General features: G+C 52.5%; 1 protein-coding gene across 5 annotated transcripts in view; it reads right to left on the bottom strand.

The window, feature by feature from the left end:
- Positions 1 to 14,031: 14,031 nt before the first annotated feature.
- Positions 14,032 to 25,992, bottom strand: part of LOC121282799 (tumor protein p53-inducible protein 11-like) — a 122,144-nt gene continuing 110,183 nt past the window's right edge. For 3 of the 5 annotated variants that reach the window (XM_041196610.1, XM_041196612.1, XM_041196613.1), the window contains 4 exons: positions 24,394 to 24,442; positions 20,811 to 20,928; positions 17,902 to 18,003; positions 14,032 to 14,444 (listed from right to left, as the gene is read on the bottom strand). In XM_041196610.1, the coding sequence (XP_041052544.1) occupies positions 14,311 to 14,444; positions 17,902 to 18,003; positions 20,811 to 20,928; positions 24,394 to 24,442 (403 nt within the window). In that variant the 3' untranslated portion in view covers positions 14,032 to 14,310. The remainder of the gene's footprint in view (positions 14,445 to 17,901; positions 18,004 to 20,810; positions 20,929 to 24,393; positions 24,443 to 25,992) is intronic. The other 2 variants (XM_041196611.1, XM_041196614.1) reach the window with 1 other exon arrangement.

Here is a 25,992-nt window from a genome sequence, read left to right as displayed (position 1 = left end):
AGAGGGTAGTGGGCCTGGGAGAGAGAGAGCACAGTGAGAGGGGAGAGGGCCTGGGAGAGATAGGAAGTGAGAGGGGAATGGGCCTGGGATAGAGAGCACAGTGAGAGGAGAGTGGGTCTGGGAGAGAGAGGATAGTGAGGGGGGAGTGATCCTGGGATAGAGAGCACAGTGAGAGGGGAGTGGGCCTGGGGGAGAGGGCAGTGAGAGGGGAGTGTGTCTGGGGGAGAGGGCAGTGAGAGGGGAGTGTGTCTGGGGGAGAGAGCAGTAAGAGGGCAGTGGGCCTGGGAGAGAGAGGGCACAGTGAGGGGGGAGTGACCCTGGGAGAGAGCGGATAGTGAGAGGGGAGTGGTTCTAGGAGAGAGAGCACAGTGAGAGGGGAGTGGGCCTGGGGGAGTGGGCACAGTGAGAGGGGAGAGGGCTTGGGGGGGAGAGCGCAGTGAGAGGGGAGTGGACCTGGGAGAGAGAGGATAGTGAGAGGGGAATGAGCCTGGGGGAGAGAGGATAGTGAGAGGGCACAGTGAGAGGGGAGTGGGTCTGGGAGAGAGAGCACAGTGAGAGGGGAGTGATCCGGGAATAGAGAGCACAGTGAGAGGGGAGTGGGTCTAGGAGAGAGAGGAAGTGAGAGGGGAGTGACCCTGGGAGAGAGACGATAGTAAGACGGGAGTGGGCCTGGGAGAGAGAGCACAGTGAGAGGGGAGTGGGTCTGGGAGAGAGAGCACAGTGACAGGGGAGTGGGTCTGGGAGAGAGAGAGCACAGTGAGAGCGGAGTTGGTCTGGGAGAGAGACGATAGTGAGAGGGGAGAGGGCCTGGGAGAGAGAACACAGTGATAAGGGAGTGGGCCTGGGAGATCAAAGTGAGAGGGGAGTGGCCCTGGGAGAGAGGGGGCAAAGTGAGTGGGTAGTGGGCTTGGGAGAGCGAGGATAGTGAGAGGGGAGTGATCCTGGGATAGAGAGCACAGTGAGAGGGGAGTGATCCTGGGATAGAGAGCGCAGTGAGAGGGGAGTGGGCCTGGGAGAGAGACGAAAGTGAGAGGGGAGTGGGCCTGGGAGAGAGAGGGCACAGTGAGGGGGGAGTGGGTCTGGGAGAGACAGGATAGTGAGAGGAGAGTGGGTCTGGGAGAGAGAGCACAGTGAGAGGGGAGTGGGTCTGGGAGAGAGAGAGCACTGTGAGAGGGGAGTGGGCCTGGGAGATCAAAGTGAGAGGAGTGTGGACCTGGGAGAAAGAGCACAGTGAGAGGGGAGTGGGCCTGGGGGAGAGGGCACAGTGAGAAGGGAGTGGGCCTGGGGGAGAGATCACAGTGAGAGGGGAGTGGGCCTGGGGGAGAGATCACAGTGAGAGGGGAGTGGGCCTGGGGGAGAGATCACAGTGACAGGGCAGTGGGCCTGGGGGAGAGAGGATAGTGAGAGCAGAGTGGGTCGGGGAGAGAGAGCACAGTGAGGGGGGAGTGACCCTGGGAGTTAGAGCACAGTGAGAGGGGAGTGGTTCTGGGAGAGAGAGCACAGTGAGAAGGGAGTGGGCCTGGGACAGAGAGCGCAGTGAGAGGGGAGAGGGCCTGGGGGAAAGAGCACAGTGAGAGGGGAGTGGGTCGGGGAGAGAGAGCACAGTGACAGGGGAGTGGGTCTGGGAGAGAGACGATAATGAGAGGGGAGTGGGTCTGGGAGAGAGAGGATAGTGAGAGTGGGTGGGCCTGGGAGAGAGACGATAGTGAGAGGGCAGTGGGCCTGGGAGAGAGAGCACAGTGAGAGGGGAGTGGGTCTAGGAGAGAGAGCACAGTGATAAGGGAGTGGTCTTGGGAGAGAGGGCACATTGAGAGGGGAGTGGGTCTAGGAGAGAGAGGAAGTGAGAGGGCAGTGGGCCTGGGATAGAGAGCACAGTGAGAGGGGAGTGACCCTGGGAGAGAGAGGTTGGTGAGAGGGGAGTGGGCTTTGGAGAGAGACGATAGTGAGAGGGGAGTGGGCCAGGGAGAGAGGGCACAGTGAGGGGGGAGTGGTTCTGGGAGAGACAGGATAGTGAGAGGGGAGTGGGCCTGGGAGAGAGAGCACAGTGACAGGGGAGTGGGCCTGGGAGAGAGAGAGCACAGTGACAGGGGAGTGGGCCTGGGAAAGAGAGAACAGTGACAGGGGAGTGGCCCTGGGAGAGAGAGCACAATCATAGGGGAGTGGGCCTGGGGGAGAGGGCACAGTGAGGGGGGAGTGGTTCTGGGAGAGACAGGATAGTGAGGGGGGAGTGGTTCTGGGAGAGAGAGCACAGTGAGAGGGGAGTGGGTCTAGGAGAGAGAGGAAGTGAGAGGGGAATGGGCCTGGGAGAGAGAGAGCACAGTGAGAGGGGAGTGGTTCTGGGAGAGACAGGATAGTGAGCGGGGAGTGGGTCTGGGAGAGAGAGCACAGTGAGAGGGGAGAGACCCTGGGAGAGAGAGGATAGTGAGAGGGGAGTGGGCCTGGGGGAGAGAGGACACAGTGAAAGGGGAGTGGGTCTGGGAGAGAGAGGACACAGTGAAAGGGGAGTGGGTCTGGGGGAGAGAGGATAGTGAGAGGGGAGTGTGCCTGGGGGAGCGGGCACAGTGAGAGGGGAGTGGGTCTGGGAGAGAGAGAATAGTGAGAGGGCAGTGGGCCTGGGAGAGAGAGCACAGTGAGAGGAGAGTTGGTCTAGGAGAGAGAGGAAGTGAGAGGGGAATGGGCCTGGGATAGAGAGCACAGTGAGAGGGGAATGGGCCTGGGATAGAGAGCACAGTGAGAGGGGAGTGGTTCTGGGAGAGAGAGCACAGTGAGAGGGGAGAGACCCTGGGAGAGAGAGGATAGTGAGAGGGTAGTGAGCCTGGGAGGGAGAGCACAGTGAGAGGGGAGTGGGTCTGGGAGAGAGACGATAGTGAGAGGGGAGTGGGCCTGGGAGAGAGAGCACAGTGAGAGGGGAGTGGGCCTGGGAGAAAGAGCACAGTGAGAGTAGAGTGGGTCTGGGAGAGAGAGCACAGTGAGAGGGGAGTGGGCCTGGGGTAGAGGGCACAGTGAGAGGGGAGTGGGTCTGGGAGAGAGAGCACAGTGAGAGGGGAGTGGGTCTGGGAGAGAGATCACAGTGAGAGGGGAGTGGGCCTGGGAGAGAGAGGATAGTGAGAGGGGAGTGACCCTGGGAGAGAGAGGATAGTGAGAGCATAGTGGGCCTGGGGGAGAGGGCACAGTGAGAGGGGAGTGGGCCTGGGGGAGAGGGCACAGTGAGAGGGGAGTGGGTCTGGGAGAGAGAGGATAGTGAGAGGGAAATGGGTCTGGGAGAGAGAGCACAGTGAGAGGGGAGAGGGCGTGGGAGAGAGAGCACAATCATAGGGGAGTGGCCCAGGTGAAGAGGGGGCACAGTGAGTGGGGAGTGGGCTTGGGAGAGGATAGTGAGAGAGGAGTAGGTCTGGGAGAGAGAGCGCAGTGAGAGTGGAGTGGGCCTGGGGGAGAGGGCACAGTGAGAGAGGAGTGGGTCTCGGAGAGAGACGATAGTGAGAAGGGAGTGGGCCTGGGGGAGAGGGCACAGTGAGGGGGCAGTGGGCCTGGGGGAGAGAGCACAGTGAGGGGGGAGTTGGCCTGGGGGAGAGAACACAGTGAGAGGGGAGTTGGCCTGGGGGAGAGGGCACAGTGAGGGGGCAGTGGGCCTGGGGGAGAGAACACAGTGAGAGGGGAGTGGGCCTGGGAGAGAGAGGATAGTGAGAGGGGAGTGGGCCTGGGGGAGAGGGCACAGTGAGAGGGGAGTGGGTCTGGGGGAGAGAGCACAGTGAGAGGAGAGTGGGACTGGGAGAGAGAGGATAGTGAGAGGGGAGTGGGCCTGGGGGAGAGGGCACAGTGAGAGGGGAGTGGGTCTGGGGGAGAGAGCACAGTGAGAGGAGAGTGGGACTGGGAGAGAGAGCACAGTGAGAGGAGAGTGGGACTGGGAGAGCACAGTGAGAGGGGAGTGGGTCTGGGAGAGAGAGCACAGTGAGAGGGGAGTGGGCCTGAGGGAGAGGGCACAGTGAGAGGAGAGTGGGCCTGGGAGAGAGAGCACAGTGAGAGGGGAGTAGGTCTGGGAGAGAGAGGAAGTGAGAGGGAAATGGGTCTGGGAGAGAGGGCACAGTGAGAGGGGAGTGGGCCTGGGGGAGAGAGGATAGTGAGAGGGGAGTGACCCTGGGAGAGAGAGGTTGGTGAGAGGGGAGTGGGCCTGGGAGAGAGAGCACAGTGAGAGGGGAGTGGGCCTGGGAGAGAGAGCACAGTGAGAGGGGAGTGGGTCTAGGAGAGAGAGCACAGTGAGAGGGGAGTGGGTCTAGGAGAGAGAGGCCACAGCGAAAGGGGAGTGGGCCTGGGAGAGAGAGGATAGTGAGAGGGAAATGGGTCTGGGAGAGAGGGCACAGTGGGAGGGGAGTGGGCCTGGGGGAGAGGGCACAGTGAGAGGGGAGTGACCCTGGGAGAGAGACGATAGTGAGAGGGGAGTGGGCCTGGGAGAGAGACGATAGTGAGAGGGGAGTGGGCCTGGGAGAGAGAGGGCACAGTGAGGGGGGAGTGGGCCTGGGAGAGAGACGATAGTGAGAGGGGAGTGGGCCTCGGAGAGAGACGATAATGAGAGGGGAGTGGGCCTGGGAGAGAGGGCACAGTGAGAGGGGAGTGGGCCTGGGAGAGAGAGGATAGTGAGAGGGGAGTGGGCCTGGGAGAGAGGGCACAGTGAGAGGGGAGTGGGTCTGGGAGAGAGAGGAAGTGAGAGGGGAGTGGGCCTGGGGGAGAGGGCACAGTGAGAGGGGAGTGGGTCTGTGGAGTGGGTCTGGGAGAGAGAGGATAGTGAGAGGGGAATGGGCCTGGGATAGAGAGCACAGCGAGAGGGGAATGGGCCTGGGATAGAGAGCACAGTGAGGGGGGAGTGGTTCTGGGAGAGAGACGATAGTGAGAGGGCAGTGGGCCTGGGAGAGAGAGCACAGTGAGAGGGGAGTGGGTCTAGGAGAGAGAGCACAGTGATAAGGGAGTGGTCCTGGGAGAGAGGGCACATTGAGAGGGGAGTGGGTCTAGGAGAGAGAGGAAGTGAGAGGGCAGTGGGCCTGGGATAGAGAGCACAGTGAGAGGGGAGTGACCCTGGGAGAGAGAGGTTGGTGAGAGGGCAGTGGGCCTTGGAGAGAGACGATAGTGAGAGGGGAGTGGGCCAGGGAGAGAGGGCACAGTGAGGGGGGAGTGGTTCTGGGAGAGACAGGATAGTGAGAGGGGAGTGGGCCTGGGAGAGAGAGCACAGTGACAGGGGAGTGGGCCTGGGAGAGAGAGAGCACAGTGACAGGGGAGTGGGCCTGGGAAAGAGAGAACAGTGACAGGGGAGTGGGCCTGGGAGAGAGAGCACAATCATAGGGGAGTGGGCCTGGGGGAGAAGGCACAGTGAGGGGGGAGTGGTTCTGGGAGAGACAGGATAGTGAGGGGGGAGTGGTTCTGGGAGAGAGAGCACAGTGAGAGGGGAGTGGGTCTAGGAGAGAGAGGAAGTGAGAGGGGAATGGGCCTGGGAGAGAGAGAGCACAGTGAGAGGGGAGTGGTTCTGGGAGAGACAGGATAGTGAGCGGGGAGTGGGTCTGGGAGAGAGAGCACAGTGAGAGGGGAGAGACCCTGGGAGAGAGAGGATAGTGAGAGGGGAGTAGGCCTGGGGGAGAGAGGACACAGTGAAAGGGGAGTGGGTCTGGGAGAGAGAGGACATAGTGAAAGGGGAGTGGGTCTGGGGGAGAGAGGATAGTGAGAGGGGAGTGTGCCTGGGGGAGCGGGCACAGTGAGAGGGGAGTGGGTCTGGGAGAGAGAGGATAGTGAGAGGGCAGTGGGCCTGGGAGAGAGAGCACAGTGAGAGGAGAGTTGGTCTAGGAGAGAGAGGAAGTGAGAGGGGAATGGGCCTGGGATAGAGAGCAAAGTGAGAGGGGAATGGGCCTGGGATAGAGAGCACAGTGAGAGGGGAGTGGTTCTGGGAGAGAGAGCACAGTGAGAGGGGAGAGACCCTGGGAGAGAGAGGATAGTGAGAGGGTAGTGGGCCTGGGAGAGAGAGCACAGTGAGAGGGGAGTGGGTCTGGGAGAGAGACGATAGTGAGAGGGGAGTGGGCCTGTGAGAGAGAGCACAGTGAGAGGGGAGTGGGCCTGGGAGAAAGAGCACAGTGAGAGTAGAGTGGGTCTGGGAGAGAGACGATAGTGAGAAGGGAGTGGGCCTGGGGGAGAGGGCACAGTGAGGGGGCAGTGGGCCTGGGGGAGAGAGCACAGTGAGGGGGGAGTTGGCCTGGGGGAGAGAACACAGTGAGAGGGGAGTTGGCCTGGGGGAGAGGGCACAGTGAGGGGGCAGTGGGCCTGGGGGAGAGAACACAGTGAGAGGGGAGTGGGCCTGGGAGAGGGAGGATAGTGAGAGGGGAGTGGGCCTGGGGGAGAGGGCACAGTGAGAGGGGAGTGGGTCTGGGGGAGAGAGCACAGTGAGAGGAGAGTGGGACTGGGAGAGAGAGGATAGTGAGAGGGGAGTGGGCCTGGGGGAGAGGGCACAGTGAGAGGGGAGTGGGTCTGGGGGAGAGAGCACAGTGAGAGGAGAGTGGGACTGGGAGAGAGAGCACAGTGAGAGGAGAGTGGGACTGGGAGAGCACAGTGAGAGGGGAGTGGGTCTGGGAGAGAGAGCACAGTGAGAGGGGAGTGGGCCTGAGGGAGAGGGCACAGTGAGAGGAGAGTGGGCCTGGGAGAGAGAGCACAGTGAGAGGGGAGTGGGTCTAGGAGAGAGAGGCCACAGCGAAAGGGGAGTGGGCCTGGGAGAGAGAGGATAGTGAGAGGGAAATGGGTCTGGGAGAGAGGGCACAGTGGGAGGGGAGTGGGCCTGGGGGAGAGGGCACAGTGAGAGGGGAGTGACCCTGGGAGAGAGACGATAGTGAGAGGGGAGTGGGCCTGGGAGAGAGACGATAGTGAGAGGGGAGTGGGCCTGGGAGAGAGAGGGCACAGTGAGGGGGGAGTGGGCCTGGGAGAGAGACGATAGTGAGAGGAGAGTGGGCCTCGGAGAGAGACGATAGTGAGAGGGGAGTGGGCCTGGGAGAGAGGGCACAGTGAGAGGGGAGTGGGCCTGGGAGAGAGAGGATAGTGGGAGGGGAGTGGGCCTGGGAGAGAGGGCACAGTGAGAGCGTGTGGGCCTCGGAGAGAGACGATAGTGAGAGGGGAGTGGGCCTGGGAGAGAGGGCACAGTGGGAGCGTGTGGGCCTCGGAGAGAGACGATAGTGAGAGGGGAGTGGGCCTGGGGGAGAGGGCACAGTGAGAGGGGAGTGTGTCTGGGAGAGAGAGCACAGTGAGAGGGGAGTGGGCCTGGGAGAGAGGGCACAGTGAGAGGGGAGTGGGTCTGGGAGAGAGAGGAAGTGAGAGGGGAGTGGGCCTGGGGGAGAGGGCACAGTGAGAGGGGAGTGGGTCTGGGGAGTGGGTCTGGGAGAGAGAGGATAGTGAGAGGGGAATGGGCCTGGGATAGAGAGCACAGCGAGAGGGGAATGGGCCTGGGATAGAGAGCACAGTGAGGGGGGAGTGGTTCTGGGAGAGAGACGATAGTGAGAGGGCAGTGGGCCTGGGAGAGAGAGAGCACAGTGAGAGGGGAGTGACCCTGGGAGAGAGAGGATAGTGAGAGGGTAGTGGGCCTGGGAGAGAGAGCGCAGTGAGAGGGGAGTGGGTCTTGGAGAGAGAGAGCACAGTGAGAGCAGAGTCGGTCTGGGAGAGAGAGCACAGTGAGAGGGGAGTGGTCCTGGGGGAGAGAGAGCACAGTGAGAGCAGAGTCGGTCTGGGAGAGAGAGCACAGTGAGAGGGGAGTGGTCCTGGGGGAGAGAGCACAGTGAGAGCAGAGTCGGACTGGGAGAGAGAGCACAGTGAGAGGGGAGTGGGCCTGGGGGAGAGAGCACAGTGATGAGGGGAGTGTGTCTGGGAGAGAGAGAGCGCAGTGAGAGGGGAGTGGGCCTGGGGGAGAGGGCACAGGGAGAGGGGACTGGACCTGGGGGAGAGGGCACAGTGAGAGGGGAGTGGGTCTGGGAGAGAGATCACAGTGAGAGGGGAGTGGGCCTGGGGGAGAGAGGATAGTGAGAGGGGAGTGGGCCTGGGAGAGAGATGATAGTGAGAGGGCAGTGGGCCTAGAAGAGGCAGTCTGAGGATTCCGAGCTGACTGACTATGTTCAAAAGGAAGTCAAAATATAATCTCACATGAAAATACGGAAGGGATTATTGGGTATTTTTATCTTTTCTCTCTCTAAATCATTGCTTTTATTTCAAATTAGGAGCTGGAATTGAAAATTTCAATTAGGGTTAGCATATCAGTAACTGATTATAAGCACAAAGCAGGTTTATGTATTAACTAAATAGCTCAAACAGGGCATTCGCTAGGTTGTTAAAGAGAGAATAGTGATTTTTATTTTGATCATAGGTGGGCAGCTGAGACCCGTTGCAATTCCTGTGCTATGTGGGAACTTCAGGATGCTTCCTGTGTCTTCAGTGACCATGTGTGTAGGAAGTGTCTCCAGCTGCTTGAGTTCAACTCAGGATTTCTGAGCTTGAGCGGCAGCTGGAGTCACTGCAGAGCATCAGGGAGGATGAAAATTTTCTGGACCATATGTTCCAGGAGGTGGCCACCCCACAGGCAGTAAGAGTTCAGGTTAGTGGGTGGGTGGATATCCAAAGTGTAGGAAGAGGCAGGAAACATAGGAGTCTTCAGGGTGTGTGCCACTCTCAAACAGATACTCAGTATTGGAGCCTGCTGGGAATGAAGATATCCTGAAGGAGTACAGTCCAGGCCATAGCATTAATGAGCAAGGGACTGTACAGGGAAAAACAGCAAAGAGTAGAAACGCAGTTGTTATCAGATAATCCACAGTCTGGGGACAGGTCAGCATTTCTGTAACCATCATTCTGAGTCCTACATGATGTGTTGCATCTCTGGTGCTGGAGTAAAGGGCATCATGGAGAGGGTGCAGAATATTCTTCAGCAGGGTGGGAATTAGCCAGAAGTTGCAGTACATGTTGGTCCCAATGACATAGAGGAGACAGGCATCGAGGTTCTTTGGTCAGGTTTTCAGGAGCTAGGGGAGAATTTAAAAAGTAGGATTACTCCCAGTATCACATGCTGGACGGAGTGAAAATAGAAAGGAAGTGAGGGTCAATACGTGGGCTTGAATCGTGGTGCAGGAGGGAGGGGTTCAGGTTCCTGGGGCTTTGGGACCAGTTTGGCACAAAAGGCACCAATTCACAAGGGACAGTTTAAACCTCAACAGGACTCAGGGAGGGGGGGGGGAGGGCAGGTGGTGTTAATGTCCTCATGGGGAGGTTCACTAGTGTGGGTGGGGGCAGGGTGTTAATCTAAATTCACAGGGGGTGGGCAGCAGCACAGAGAAGTCAAAAAGAGGAATAAGGTGCATAAAGGGACAGTGCTGGAGACACTAGAGAAGAGAGTAGTACCATATTTCATAGGAGGGGACAAAGAACTATGAGGGATGCAGTGATAGGATTACAATTCATGTGTGTAAACACACAAATTGTGGTGAACAAGTTTGGTGGGCTACCAGCATAGGGATGTGATGCAGTGGCAATAGTGGAAACATGGCTTAAAATAGTGAGGACTGGGTGCTTAATGTACAAGAATATAAAGTATGAGGAAAAGATAGAGGAGAAAAGGGAGATGGGCTGGCTGTACTGATTGGGGAAGGCATTGTAGTGTTAGAAAGAGGGGTTGCACTTGAGGCTGCAAAGAAAGATCCCTTTTGATTAGAATTGAGAAATAAAACGAGTTTGATCACTCTACTGGCGGTATTATATAGGCCTTCAAATAGTGAGAGATGGAGGAGGAAATCAGCAGGGAAATCACAGAAATGCAAGAACCATTGAGCGGTAGCACTGGGCTGGGCTTTAATTACCCAGATAACAATTGGATTAACGTTAGAGTAAAGAGAAATGGAGGGACTTGCTGAATTGTGTTCAGGAGAACATTCTCGATCAAAATGTTGTCAGTCCAGCCAGAAAGGAGGCATTGCTGGAATTGGTGCTGGGGAATGAGGTGGGCCAAGGGTGGTGTTCAATGTCCTCCCCCATGGCTAGTGTGGTGACGGGGACATATCAGCAGGTGGGAGGGTGATGGGTGGGGGGGACCCACCAGTTCCCGATTCCACGCCAATTAAGTCTGCAGCTTCTACAGTATATAAAAAGGAGAAGAGTAGCTAAAGTATGTGTTAGTTATTTAGAGGTAGGAATTAAAACAAGGAAATGGCAGAGGCTTTGAGTAAGCTTTTGTATCTGACTTCACAGTAGAAGACGTAGAACACACCCAAGAATAGCAGAAAATCAAGAGGCAAAAGGGAGGAACTTAAAACCATCCCAATCACTAGAGAAAAAATACTGGGGAAACTAACATGACTAAAGGCTGACAGTCGCCTGGACCTGATGGCCTGAATCCGAGGGCCTCAAAAGAAGTTGCTGCAGAGATAGTGAAAAAATCGGTTGTAAAAATTCCTGGGATTCTGGGAGGGTGCCAGGAGATTGGAAAACCACAAATTTAACCATTTTTTAAAGAAAGGAGGGAGACAAGAAGAAGGAAACTTTAGGCCAGTTGGTCAAACATCTGACATTGGGAAAATGCTAGAATCCATGATTAAGAGGGTAACAGCTGGACATTTAGAAGATCATAATATAACCAGGCAGAGTCAACATGGTTTTGTGAAAGGGAAATTGTGTTTGACAAATTTATTAGAGTTCTTTGAGGATGTAACAGGCAGGGTGGATAAAGGGGAACCGGTAGATGTAGTGTATTTGGATTTCTAAAAGGCATTCAATAAGATGCCACACAAAAAGTTATTACACAAGATAAGGGCCCATGCTATAAAACAGAAAGTGCTAGAAAAACTCAGCAGGTCTGGCAGCTTGTGGCAAGAGAGAAACAGAATTAATGGCCTGTAACTTCCGAGCTCCCCAGCGCCGGATTTGGGGGGTACTCCAAAGACGCTCTGGGGAATCCCTCCGGCAAGTTCCCAGGTAAGGGTTTGCACAGCAATTTCCCAGAAGTGTTAACTACCTCTGGACAATTACACTGCGCTGGGAACCATCCAAAAATGTGATTTAAATCGCAAACTTCGATGGTTCCCAGAAAATAGTTACCCAGAAAAAGTTAAAAAGAATTAAAACCTCTTCTAACTTCTGAGTAATTATTGTAAAGACCCAGACCGACCCCATTGGACTCCACCTAACCTCCAACAGCCCCCAACCCCCCGACCACCAACACAGTCAAACCCACCCCCCACTTCCAAACCCCCACCCCCGATCACTCCTCCTCCGACCTCCGAGCCCCCACCCCCAACCTCTGACACCTGCCAATCCCCCGGCCCTCACTCCCCCAAACTCCGACATCCCCCCCCCACCCAACTTCTGATACAACCCACCACCCTCCCAGGCCTCGGACCCTCCTTCGACTGACTTCCACCACCGACCTTGGACCCACACCCTGCCACCCCCCCCAACCACCCAACTGGACATCCAACTGACCCGCCCAACCCTCCTGTACCTTCGACAGACCACCCTCCCCACCGCCCCCCCCACCCCCACACCATCCCTGGATCTCCAACAACCCCTACTCCCCTGACCTTCGTCATGTCCCACCACGCCCCTGGCCCGCGGATTTCTGAAGCCCTATCACTCCAAACCCCACCCCAGGACCTTTGACTTACCTCCGCCGCTAACCTTGGATCCCACCTCCCCGTGACCCCACTGAGCCTCCAACCCCCTACCCCCAATGTCTCTAACCCTGACCTCAGACCACACCCCACTTCCTATGGACCACTGACCTCCTCCCAACCTCAGCAGCCCCCCACCCACGAGCCCCCTAGGACCTCCGACTCCCACCCACCGAACCTCGGAGCATCACCCCCACCGACAACCACCCCCACCCTGGACCTTGGACCCCCACCTCTGCACAACCACTTCCAGACCTCACACACCCCACCCCCCCGACCCCTCCAGATAGCAGATCCCCCCCCCACCACACCCCTTGGTCCTTGGACCTCTTTCACAACCGTCCCAGATTTCTGACCACCTCCCCACGATCCCTGGACCTCCAACTGATCTCTGCCCCCCCCACCTAACCCGGACCCCCAACATGGACCTCCGATCCCATCCGCTCCCCCCCACCAGCCCTAGACCTCCAACTGAACTCCCCTGGACATCTGACCCACCCCCTCCCCCGAATTGCCCCCGACACCCTTAACTCCCAAATCCTATTCGCTTACCTTAGACACTGACCTTCTCCCCGGCCTGTCAACTTCTCTGGCCCTGTAAACGTACCTGCTTTACGGCAGCAAGTGTCATAAAAATGGGGGCAGGGCCTTGTTGAATCTGCTGGATCTGGACTTTACTGGGGCCTGTGAGGAGCCTTTCGATGTAGGCCCCAGGCAGCTCCAGCAAATGGAAGTTTCAACGTTATATTCAAGACCAGGTAAGTAGGTGTTTATTTCTTCTTGCTCAGACACAACAAGTAATTAGGAAGGCAAATAGAAGGACAGAGTATAAAAGTGGAGAAATCTAGCTGTACAGGGAGGGTATTGGTGAGACAAGCACATGGAGTATTTTGTACCGTTTTGGCATCCTTATTTAAGGAGGGATATACTTGCATTGGAAGCAGTTCAGAGAAAGTTCACGAGGTTGATTCCTGGGACGAAAGGGTTTTCTTCTGAGGAGAGGTTGAGCAAGTTGGGCCTGTACTCATTGCAGGTTAGAAGAATGAGAGGTGATCTTATTGAAACATCTAAGATTTTAAGGGGGCTTGACAGAGTAAATGCTGAGAGGATGTTGCTTATGGCCATTCTTTTCTGAATATCTGATCTTTGAAGCTAAGTAGACTTAAGCTTGGTTAGTGCACAGCTGGGAGTCTGGATGGGATTACCAGGTACAGCAGTCTTTAAGTAGCCTGGTTAACTTGATTGAAAAATAATATCAGAGATTATGAGCTCAAATCCTATTTTGGGCAATAAACATTTAAAGGCAATTTGATAGCTCAATTTGATAGTGCAGCAGCCTTGTAAACCTGTTTAGCTCAGCTTTTACAAGACCCGAAGGGAACTTGAAAAGTAGTTTCACCATGTGGGAGAGATTATAAATTGGGTACACAGTTTAAAAATGAGGGGTCTCCTTTTTAAGGTGAAGCTGAGGTGAAATATTTTTTCCCTCAGAGGGGAACTCTCTTTCCTGGAAACCGATCCAGGCTGGGTCTTGAATGTTTTTAAGGCCAAGTTAGATAGATTCTTGATTGACAATGGGGTCAAAGGTTATAAAGGGTAGGCAGGAATGTGGAGTTAAGGCCACAATCAGATCAGCCATGATCTTAATGAATGGCGGAGCAGGCTCAAGGGGCTGAATGGCCTACTCCTGCTCCTAATTCGTATGTTCGCATGAATGTTTCTTCTCCTGGGGAGATTTAGAACTAGGGGGTGTCCTATATAAGATAGGGATGGGAAAGAATTTCTTCTCTCAAGGATCGTTAGTCTGTGGAATTCTGTTCCCAGAGCATTGGAAGCTGGATCATTAAATATATTCAAGGCAGAGTTAGACAGAGTTTTGATCGACAATGGGGTCAAGGGTTATGGGGGAGAGGCAGAAAATGGAGTTAAGGCCACAGATCATCCATCATCTTATCAAATAGCAGAGCAGAGCAGGCTGAATGGTCTGAATGGCCTACTCCTATTTCTCTTCCTTATGATTCAGTAAGTGAAAGTTCCTACATACAAACAGCCGAGATAGAAAGACTGTGAGATTGTGTGTGGTGCCACATTTGTGCAGGAAATGATGCGAGTGCTTGTAACTACATGAGGCCTATTGTTGTAGCGACTATTTCAAGTTAATGAAAGTTTGATTGATGTTGATTTTGGTTGGTTTGTTACAGTAACAGTTTAAGAAGTGAAATTGTGTTCATTGGTTTTCCTTCTCTTGGCACCTTGGAAAGTCCTTGTTTTTATAAGAAGTTGTCAATCTCTATGGGGACCGGAACAAGGCCCACACTAACTGCTTTGCTGGCCGCAGCTTCGATGCTGAAACATTCCACACCAGAGGTCGCATCACAAATTTATTGGTCATCGTGAGGTAATGAATCCAATATTGTCAAACTGCTGCTGCACATACACAGGGGACAGGGGCAGGGATACAAGAATGTCCTCTCAATACAACAGACCTGGAAAGGCACAAGTCCGACTGATAGAAACAGAACAAGATCATGTGGATTACAAAAAAAAACATTTCCAGGACAATCTGTCACTTTCCAGTCACACGACTGGGAGCTCTCCAGCGTGCAGCCCACTCCCACCAAACAGACACCACTCATTCCGCCAATCCTCACACTTTCTTCGGCTTCCGGCCAACTTGGTAATAGAAGTAGACACTGATGAGGAGGAAGAACCCTCGGCTCAGTTGCAGTAATATTGCGCCCTGTGGTAATGCTCCCTTTTCAAACAATGGCACGATTGTAACTGGAAGAGGGTGGAAAATGTCATTGTAAAAGTTAGAAAGAAGGAATCGCTGGGCTTATTAGTAAGGATTCGAATCATTAACCGTTACTTTCTAATGTGAAGGAGAGCCAGGCCAGCATTCATTGCTGACAATGTCAAATATGAGTCCATGCATCATGGACAATGGTTTAATGTCAAACACGAGAGGATATCTGACACATTAAAAAGTGATAGAGCTGGTGTAATTGTGAACAAAAGAAGTGGGGCTTTCTAACCCGGTCTCACAGTCATTAAACCGATGTCTCTCACACCAACAGTGACAAGCAGATGGTGCTGGGGTCCTGCTGTTTGGGAGGTGGGCGGAGGGGGTGAGGGGGTGGTGGCTATGGAGCTATGGGGCTGAGTTTTCAATTGCTGGTGGGGTTGGAGACAATCTGTAAATTGCATTTCCCAAGGGCAGCACTGGATCTCGTCACCTCCAGAACAAGATGTGATTTTCAAAGAGAGGGGGATTCTGCCACTTGCGAGGCTCCAGTTAAGTGTTTGTTGAGCTCATTGATGAGCAGGCCTCAGGGATGGGGATCGCCCAGTGTCTGGGACACATCAGGGTATAGGTCTATACACAGCAGGGAGACATGTGGGCCAATGGATAAATTGGTCAACTCATTTAACAGAGGGTGAACAAAGCTTGGCTGCACAGCCAGTGACACAGAGTTGTCATCATTGGTGCTGAGAGGCGTATACTTCTCACTAGTGAGAAGTTGGAATCCTGATAGGGGCACAGGCTGCTGACATTGCTTGGGCATTAGAGACTGGCAGAGGGAAACCCTGCTGAACAAAGGAGTGCCAGCTGAAGGAGTGGGGCAGGTTACTTGGAAAATGGACCAAGTATCGAGCAAGAGTTTCAGCAGAGATATCCTCCTGGTCAGCTGAAGGCCAGTAGAGCATCGAGAGAGGCTGCAGAGGAGGAAGGTGTCACCCGAGACATCAGGGGCACAGCCCAAGAGTCAGTACCTTCAAATGACAGGGTTCCAGTGCTGTAGGGAGGCTGCGTCTCTCCAGGCAGTTAGTCTTGGACATTTGTGCTCTGGTCCACAATGACCTTCATCAATGCCTCAGGAGAGGAATCGGGAAACTATGGCACTACCTGTGGATGCCTGCCCCTGCCAGCTATGCCCAGTAACCACCCTTCTGCAACAGCAAACAGCACTGACCCAATGACCACCACAGCAAGCCCTGTGATGTCTGCCACGCACCTTTTCAAAAGACCCGCTGACGAGGTGCCAAACCCACCCCCAGGCCAATTTTATGTTTTAAATTTGAAAATAGCATTGGGCAGGGTCAGGAGCTGGAAATTATCCAGGCATCAAGTTCCCATCCCCAGATGGACAACCCTGCCCCACGATATGAATGGGAGGGTTAAGCTGGTGTTTGGGAGGAATAGAAAGGAAGGAGGGAGCTGGAATGTTAGAACAATGAAAGCGGGAGGTTTCCAGGGTGATTGGGGCTTTGGTCTGTTGGAGATAAGTGCCTAACTGAGCCATCTATATTTATAATATACTATATAATCCTGAAGAGGCAGGGGTTCGAGCCTTTGAGGTCAAGATCCAGGAGTATTATGTTCAATAAAAGACGATATAATAAATACTATTTATTCTTAGAAAAGTACCTGATCAAATTGAATCACCTGAATCTAGTCACACAACAAATTCAATTGCAGTGTTGTGCCTGATTTTCATGTTGCCACATGTGGACACCAGGCAAGACAGGTTTGGGCTAACTCTGATGCTCCTTGCAGCCAAATAACCTTCTGATTTTCACAGTTGTGGATCACACTGCTGCAGGGTTACAGGCTGCCTGCCTGTTCAGTCTGCAGTAAATACTGGGCACTGCTGCCACCATGTGGCCACCCTCTGCTACAGCAACATGAGAATCCATTCCTCACCGAGGACCAGCTCACTCATCCTCCCTCAGAAGCAATGGCTCTCCCCATCACAACATCCTGTGAAATTCTGCAGAGCTCTTGTCTCCAGCACTTAACGAAGAATCCCGCTCCAGGGATCAATCACATTGCCTCACACCCTGATCTCGGAATTTTCTGACTTGTTCCCTTTCTCCCTGGGCACGGGGTTAACTGATTTTATTCCATTTGACAGCACATTTCCCTCGAGCAGATTTCTCCTACTCGCCTCCCTCTCTGGCTGATGTTCCTTTCCTCATGTTCTCAACCCTTTTGCAAAGTTGCCTCCTGGCCTCGGATGATCCCCTATTGCTGAAGGTGAGCTCCGAGTGCAGCAGAGCTGAGTGTCCACACTGACCCATTCATTGGGGTTGGCACTGAGCCCAGCAGCCTGCAGCCAACTGTGACTCTGCAATGGCAATCGTCTCCTGACCATGGCCAGCCTCTCCCGCCACCCCCCCCCCCTCCCCCCCACCCATCCCCATACTCAGCAAAGCTTTATTCTCAGTGGTCAATGTGTTACCGAGTTTCATCTCCGGCTGATTTAACAATGCTGCAGGAAACTCCTCCTCAGCATACTCCGAGCTGCCCACAATGCCATTCCTCCCCTTGGCAGCAGCAGCAGCAGCAGGCAGAGTGAACAAGCGGCTGGCTGGAGAGCAGGGCACCCATGGCAGAATCGGCTCCGGCCGTTGTTCGGAAACCTCAGCAACAAACACACATCAAGGAACCAGTGAAGCCCACGCCTTCACTGGGGTTCTCGGACACACCTCGACTAACTCAAGCAGAGATTCCAACAGGTCACAATGACCCAGCTCTCCCCCATCTCCAAGATCTCCGATAACTGCAGCTGGTTACTGTGCACTGCCAAAGAGGGGAAAAACCGGGCAGGTGAGCAACAGGAGGGGCAACAAGACCCTGGGCTGGAACGGGAGGGGCAGCGGGACCCTGGGGAGGAACGTGAGGGGCAATGGGATCCTGGGGAGGAACAGGAGGGGTAGCAGGATCCTGGGGAGGAACAGGAGCGGCAGCGGGACCCTGGGGAGGAACAGGAGCAGCAGCGGGACCCTGGGGAGGAACAGGAGCAGCAGCGGGACCCTGGGGAGGAACGGGAGGGGCAGTAGGACCCTGGGGAGGAACAGAGTTTGAAGCAGGACCCTGGGGAAGAACCGGAACGGCAGCGGGACCCTGGGGAGGAACGGGAGGGGCAGCGGGACCCTGGGGAGGAACGTGAGGGGCAGCGGGACCCTGGGGAGGAACAGGAGGGGTAGCAGGACCCTGGGGAAGAACAGGAGCGGCAGCGGGACCCTGGGGAGGAACGTGAGGGGCAGCGGGACCCTAGGGTGGAACTGGAGGGGTAGCGGGACCCTAGGGTGGAACTGGAGGGGTAGCGGGACCCTGGGGAGGATCGGGAGGGGTAGCGGGACCCTGGGGAGGAACGGGAGGGGTAGCGGGACCCTGGGTGGTTATGGGAGGATTTGGTCACGTGCTGAAATTGATTCTTCATTGTTAACCCACCTAAAAACTGCACTGTAAAATAGAACGCTTCTGTGAGCAGTGTCCATTGGATGACGCTCTTTTCCGCTGTATATAAAGCATGCCACATGATCACCGAAATACCTGGAGCAGAATGGAGAAGAGAGTGAAACATCAGGGTGCTTCTCTGAGACAGGGTTTTCGATACAGGGCACTCAGGTGCCTCACTACACACAAACCGTGAACTTCTTCCACTGCCCGGACACGGAGCCTGACCAGGCCGGCTGGGGGTGGGTGCGGGGGACAAAGTCTCAACATGACTTGGATTAATATAGAGCCTGGCTATAAAGTGTTCTTAGAGAAATCAGACACAGGAGAGAGACAGGAGGATCCTATAAAGGGAGGGAGAAATTTCGAAGCAGACATTTAGGAGAAGGAATTTCAGAGTTTAAAGCAGGTGAAGGGCATGGTCACGAATGATGGGCTGAGGGCAGTGCGGACACACACCAGATGAGCTGAGGGAGGAACAGAGATGGGAGGAGTCGCAGAGATGGAATTAGGCAGTGTCGGTGACAGAGGATATAGGTTCAGAAAGTCAGCATGGATGTGCCAACTTTGCCACCTACTGCAGCTTCAATCACTGGGCACTGATGGTTTGATGTGAGGGGTGGCAGAGGGAGGCTTGGGGCAGATTGCGCCAAAAACAATGGTTGTGGAGTTCCCAGTGTTTAACTCGAGGACATGGACACTGATCTAGGACTGGATTTTGGACAAATAGTCTGGAGAGGTGAAGAGAGGCGGTGGAGAAGCCAAAACTGCATCCTGTCAGTGTACATCACAATGCACATTGGCTATGTGTGTAATGGGTTTAAGGTGGACTGCTCCCTGTCCTGTGTGTAATGGGTTTAAGGTGGACTGCTCCCTGTCCTGTGTGTAATGGGTTTAAGGTGGACTGCTCCCTGTCCTGTGTGTAATGGGTTTAAGGTGGACTGCTCCCTGTACAAAAATAAAAACAAAAAAACTGCGGATGCTGGAAATCCAAAACAAAAACAGAATTACCTGGAAAAACTCAGCAGGTCTGGCAGCATCGGCGGAGAAGAAAAGAGTTGACGTTTCGAGTCCTCATGACCCTTTGACAGAACTGTCGAAGGGTCATGAGGACTCGAAACGTCAACTCTTTTCTTCTTCGCCGATGCTGTCAGACCTGCTGAGTTTTTCCAGGTAATTCTGTTTTTGTTTTGCCCCCTGTACAATGTGTGTAATGACTTTAAGGTGGACTGCTCCCTGTACTGTGTGTGTAATGGGTTTAAGGTGGACTGCTCCCTGTAGTCTGTAATGACTTTAAGGTGGACTGCTCCCTGTACTGTGTGCGTAATGGGTTTAAGGTGGACTGCTCCCTGTCCTGTGTGTAATGGGTTTAAGGTGGACTGCTCCCTGTAGTCTGTAATGACTTAAAGGTGGACTGCTCCCTGTACTGTGTGTGTAATGGGTTTAAGGTGGACTGCTCCCTGTACAATGTGTGTAATGGGTTTATGGTGGACTGCTCCCTGTACTGTGTGCTTAATGGGTTTAAGGTGGACTGCTCCCTGTCCTGTGTGTAATGGGTTTAAGGTGGACTGCTCCCTGTACTGTGCGTAATGGGTTTAAGGTGGATTGCTCCCTGTACTGTGTGCGTAATGGGTTTAAGGTGGACTGCTCCCTGTACTGTGTGTGTAATGGGTTTAAGGTGGACTGCTCCCTGTAGTCTGTAATGACTTTAAGGTGGACTGCTCCCTGTCCTGTGTGTGTAATGGGTTTAAGGTGGACTGCTCCCTGTAGTCTGTAATGACTTTAAGGTGGACTGCTCCCTGTACTGTGTGCGTAATGGGTTTAAGGTGGACTGCTCCCTGTCCTGTGTGTGTAATGGGTTTAAGGTGGACTGCTCCCTGTAGTCTGTAATGACTTCAAGGTGGACTGCTCCCTGTACTGTGCGTAATGGGTTTAAGGTGGATTGCTCCCTGTACTGTGTGCGTAATGGGTTTAAGGTGGACTGCTCCCTGTACTGTGTGTGTAATGGGTTTAAGGTGGACTGCTCCCTGTAGTCTGTAATGACTTTAAGGTGGACTGCTCCCTGTCCTGTGTGTGTAATGGGTTTAAGGTGGACTGCTCCCTGTAGTCTGCAATGACTTTAAGGTGGACTGCTCCCTGTCCTGTGTGTGTGTAATGGGTTTAAGGTGGACTGCTCCCTGTAGTCTGTAATGACTTTAAGGTGGACTGCTTCCTGTACTGTGTGCGTAATGGGTTTAAGGTGGACTGCTCCCTGTCCTGTGTGTGTAATGGGTTTAAGGTGGACTGCTCCCTGTAGTCTGTAATGACTTTAAGGTGGACTGCTCCCTGTACTGTGTGTAATAGGTTTAATGTGGATTGCTCCCTGTACTGTGTGTGTAATGGGTTTAAGGTGGACTGCTCCCTGTAGTCTGTAATGACTTTAAAGTGGACTGCTCCCTGTACTGTGTGTAATGGGTTTAAGGTGGACTGCTCCCTGTACTGTGTGTGTAATGGGTTTAAGGTGAACTGCTCCCTGTCCTGTGTGTGTAATGGGTTTAAGGTGGACTGCTCCCTGTAGTCTGTAATGACTTTAAGGTGGACTGCTCCCTGTACTGTGTGCATAATGGGTTTAAGGTGGACTGCTCCCTGTCCTGTGTGCGTAATGGGTTTAAGGTGGATTGCTCCCTGTCCTGTGTGTGTAATGGGTTTAAGGTGGACTGCTCCCTGTATTGTGTGCGTAAGGGGTTTAAGGTGGACTGCTCCCTGTACTGTGTTTGTAATGGGTTTAAGGTGGACTGCTTCCTGTATTGTGTGCATAACAGGTTTAAGGTGGACTGCTCCCCGTACCATGTGTGTAATAGGTTTAAGGTGGACTGCTGCTTGTACCAGGTGCATGATAACTTTCTCCTGGGGTGGATACTTACTGAGAAGGGCCCCTCCATAAAGTCTCACAGACATTTTACTGTTGGATCCCTCTTCTTCAAAGACAGCTTCATAGAGGAGCTTGGGAAATGTGAGAGCCTGGAAACATGAGACACACATCTATTTACTGTTAACATTCAGCACAATGCAAACTATCCCTATACAACACACAGGTAAAATCTGGTGTCTCCTGTACAACACAAACTGTAAAATGGGAAGGTCGCAAGAATGGAGGAGCTCATTCTGCCTGTCAGGAGTTGCTGCATTTAGTACCCCCGGACTCTGTCACCAGAAATGTGGGGTCCCTGCTTCAACCCAAAGAAGCCAGCTCCAAGCAGCACCCAGATTTCCAGGTCATCAGCTTTCAGACAGATCAAACAACAGACCAAGAGAGGAAGGCAGCTGAGCAACTGAGGGAGGGGGGAGGAAAAGAGTGAAATGAGAGAGTTTGTGAGGCACCAAGGGATGGAGGGAGGCAGCGAGGGTGTTAGTGATGCAGCAAGGGAGGGAGGCAGCAGAGTAAGAAAGGGAGGCAAAGAGGCAGCGAAGGAAGAAAAGGGAATGAGGGAGAGAGGGACAGAGGCAGGAAATGACAGAACTGCACAACAGGTGCCATGAACTCAAACAGATACTAAATTATACAAATAGTTCTCAGCAGACAGTTCCCAGAGATGCTCAAACAGATAATACAGCTGAATAACACCAGATATTTTTATTCTACAGTTACCTCCACTCAATTACAAATGCTAATTGGTTAACTCACAGAGACCACAGTACTTACTTCATTGTTCACTTTATAGAAAATTTAATATCAAAATCCTCTAGGAATTGAATGTTCCCATAGTCGCTGTAACATTTAGCAAACAATTCCTTCCAAGTTGGGATTAGCAGCTCCCCATAGGGGGGAGGTGGTGGCACTGGGGTATTGTTACTGGACCAGTAATCCCAGGTACAAATCCCACCATTGCAGAATCCTGCAGTATATTTATTCCCAGTAAATGGAATCCTGCAGATTATTCATTCCCAATGTATGGAATCCTGTAATATATTTATTCCATATATAAGAGATCCTGCAGTATATTTATTCCAAATGTACAGAATCCTGCAAGATATCCATTCCCTGTGTCTGGAATCCTGCCATATATTTATTCCCAGTTGTGGAATCCAGTAGCACTGAAGCTGACTAAATATTGGTCGAAATGGAGATGGTCGAATGCCATAATGAACAAGGTGCAAACTGGTAGGCAGGATGTACTGGGAATGTTGACTGTGCTTAGAGTGGATAAGTCTCCTGATCTAAATGGTTTGAATCCCAGTTTGCTTAAGGAAGTGGGAGTGGAGTTGGCAGAAGGGCTTCCCATAATCTTTCAATTTCCTCTAGAAATGAGGGAGGTGCCGGAGGATTGAAGAGGCAAATGTAACCCCCTTATTCAAGAAAGGTTGTAAAGACAGTCCTAGCAACCACAGGTAGTTTAACATCAGTTCTGGGGAAGGTTTTGGAATCCATAATCAAGGGGAAAAAATCAACAGCAACCTGGTGAGGTTTGAGTTAATGAAGGAGAGCCAACACAAAATTGTAAAAAGTAGCTCTGACAAAGGATCATACGGACTCAAAAATGTCAACTCTGTTTCTCTTTCCACAGTCTCTCTCTCACTGTCAGAACTACTGAGTTTTTCCAGCATTTTCTGTTTTTGTTGTAAAAGGCAGTTTGTGCTCGAATAATCTGCCTTTTCAATGAAGTAACAGAGAAGATTGATGAAGGGAATGCGATGGATGTTGTCTATATGGATTTTAAGAATGTGTTTAACAAGGTACCACATAAAAGGCTGGTTAACAAAACTGAGGCTCACAGACTAGGATTAGTGTCACCTTGGATAAAAAATTGGCCTAAAGACAGAAAACAGCAAGTTGTGGTAAGCAGTAATTGTCCAGACTGGCGGATGGTAGACAGTGGTGATCTCCAAGAGTCAGTGCTGCCAACATGTTTATATATATGCTTTGAATATTGAAATACAGAGTAAAATTTCAAAATTTGCCCATGATAGCACACTTGGAGGTGTAGCTATCAGTGAGGGTGATCCAAACAAATGCAAAAGGACATAGATAGGCCAGCAGAATGGGCAGACAAGTGGCAGATGGAATTTAATACAGAGAAGTGTGAGGTGATGTGTTTTGGCAGAAGGGATAGAAAGAGACAATATAGACTAAATGGCAAGGTTCTAAAGCATGTGTGGGGATGGAGGGATCTGGGGGTGCAGGTGCATCAATTTATGAAGGTGACAGGACATACTGAGAGAGGAGTTAGCAAAGCATATAGGATCTTGGGGCTTCATAAATAGAGGTACTGAGTACAAAAGTGGGGAAGTTATGCTGAATCTTTATAAAGCTCTGGTTAGGCTCCAACTAGAATATTGAATCCAGTTCTGGTCATCACACTTTAGGAAAGGTGTGAAGGTCCTTGAGAGGATGCAGAGGAGGTTTACAAGGATGGTTCCAGGGAGGAGGACTTTAGCTACAAGGCTAGGCTGGAGAAACTGGGGTTGTTCTCCCTGGGGTAAAGGAGATTGAGGAGAGATTTGATAGAGGTGCACAAGATTGTGACAGGTTTGGATCAGGTAGACAAGGACAAACTGTTCCCATTTGCTGATAGCACAAGGACTGAAAGGGCAAGATATTTTGGGGGGGGGGGGAGGGTGTGAGGAAGAGCTTTTATATGCAGTGAGTGGTAATGACCTGAAACTTGCTGCCAACAAGGGTGATAGAGGTGGAGACAGTCAATGATTTCAAAAGGAAATTGGATTGGGGCTTGAGGAAATTAAACCTGCAGGGGCTATAGGGATAGAGCAGGTGAATGGGACAGACCAAATTAATCTACAGAGATGAACTTGATGGGCAGAATGGCCTCCTTCTGCACTGTAATGGCTGCATGATTCTCTGTGTATTTCTCGTATGAGGAATCCTGCAGTTCATTTATTCCCTAGCTTCAATTAGTATCAGTTAGCTGTAGGTACAGGTCGGGAGAATTCTACATTCCCTCTCCTTCCTCCTGTCTTCTTGCAGTATCTGTATCCCAATCGTCTGAAATGTCAGTGTTTGACTGAGGAACTCAAATGCATCAACTGTATTGCAAATTATTCATTAATGGAAATCCCGGAAAAGCAACCCATAAACTGGTGGAAAAAAATCACCCACTCCAAATCCCCTGTAAATCTGAGCAAAGTATTTCTAGCAGTGGTTGGTTTTTCTTGTTAGCATTCCCCATTCTCTGCTGGAAGCACCTATTTTGTAAATTATTAGCTTATGACTCATTAAGTAATTTACTAACCAAGCTAAATCAGACAGTAAACTCGCTCTCCTCCATCCCACACGATGAAAATCACAGCAATCTGAACAGAAATGATACTGCTTTGGTCCCTACCTTTCTCCATCAGCACTGTGATGATGTGTACAATGAGAACTAAGATTGGGACCCTCAGAGAGAAGACTTTGATAAATGACCTGTTTCACAGTCATAGGCCCTTCATCCACTCACTCCTGCATCCTTCTTTCACGTGGTAAATAATGTTAAACAAATGTAAACTTACTATTATGGCAACGAGACTGAACATGATGGCTGACATCAGTTGCCATATCCTAAAGAGAGTTAAACAGATAAATTAGTGCACTCAGCGAGACAGATACAGGTGCAATCTCACATATAGACACCGTGAAAAGTACATACACCCGCACTGACGCATACACAGGCAGTGACACATGCAGTGATACACACACAGACACACACACATGCAGTGATGCACAACACATTCACACACCTGTAGTGATACACATACACATGCAGTGACATACACACATGCATGCACACGTGTAGTGATACACACAGTCACACACACAAAACTCAGTTGCACACATGCAGTGAAAAGCATCTCACACAGTCCCATACAGTGACACACGTGCAGTTACATACACACATGCACATAGTGACACACACAAAGACATGGACAGATGAGTTCACAATCTGGCACAAGTCACAAAATCTCTGTAGATCAAAGTTCACACTGTTAACAGTCTTTTAATAATGAGGCTGATAGATGGATGGACAGAAGTGTAAAAAACACTAAATGCCTGAGCTGGATCCTGGCTTGAGCTGCTGTTTTTGAAGATGGAGCTGGCTGGTGGGGGGGTTGGTTGTCTGATGAGTATCCGGGACTCAGACCTGCAGAGGCAGCAGGCTCCCTATGAGCAAAGTTCCAACATACAACTCACCCTCACTTAACCTGCTTGTTTCAGAAATTGGATTTTGTTTTGAAATGAAGAAGTTTTATTTAAGTTTTTTTTTAACTGCCATACTCGGCTATTATGCCTCTCGTAGTTCAATATCACTCCTAATGTCATTGCCCAAACTTGAAACCAAAGAACACAGCCATGGGCAAAATCCCAGTGAGCTGCTCACACTGACAGCAACTTCCTACAGAACTCAGCGCAAGGCTAGTGGCGCATCCCTACCCTCAGAATGTCCCTCCTCTGCACCCGTTCCTCCTCCTCCTCATTCCTCCTCCTCCTCTTCCTCCTCCTCCTCCTCATTCCTCCTCCTCCTCCTCATTCCTCCTCCCCCTCCTCATTCCTCCTCCTCCTCCTCATTCCTCCTCCTCCTCCCCATTCCTCCTCCTCCTCCTCCGTCTCCTCCTCCTCATTCCTCCTCCTCCTCCTCTTCCTCCCCGTTCCTCCTCCTCCTCCCCGTTCCTCCTCCTCCCCATTCCTCCTCCTCCCCATTCCTCCTCCGCCTCCTCCTCCTCCTCCCCATTCCTCCTCCTCCTCCCTCCGCCTCCTCCTCCTCATTCCTCCTCCTCCTCCTCATTCCTCCTCCTCCTCCTCCGCCCCATTCCTCCTCCTCCTCCGCCCCATACCTCCTCCTCATCATTCCTCCTCCTCCTCCTCATTCCTCTTCCTCATTCCTCCTCCTCATTCCTCCTTCTCCTCCTCATTCCTCCTCCTCCTCATTCCTCCTCCTCCTCATTCCTCCCTCTCCTCCTCCCCACTCCTCCTCCTCCTCATTCCTCCTCCTCCTCATTCCTCCTCCTCCTCCTCCCCATTTCTCCTCCTCCTCCTCCTCCCCATTCCTCCTCCTCCTCCGCCCCATTCCTCCTCCACCTCCTCCTCATTCCTCCTCCACCTCCTCCTCATTC

This window comes from Carcharodon carcharias, chromosome 10 (genome assembly GCF_017639515.1).
Source record: "Carcharodon carcharias isolate sCarCar2 chromosome 10, sCarCar2.pri, whole genome shotgun sequence".
Taxonomy (NCBI): Eukaryota; Metazoa; Chordata; class Chondrichthyes; order Lamniformes; family Lamnidae; genus Carcharodon; species Carcharodon carcharias.
The sequence above is the reverse complement of the archived record's forward strand: the minus strand, read 5'-3'. Positions and strand labels throughout refer to the sequence as shown.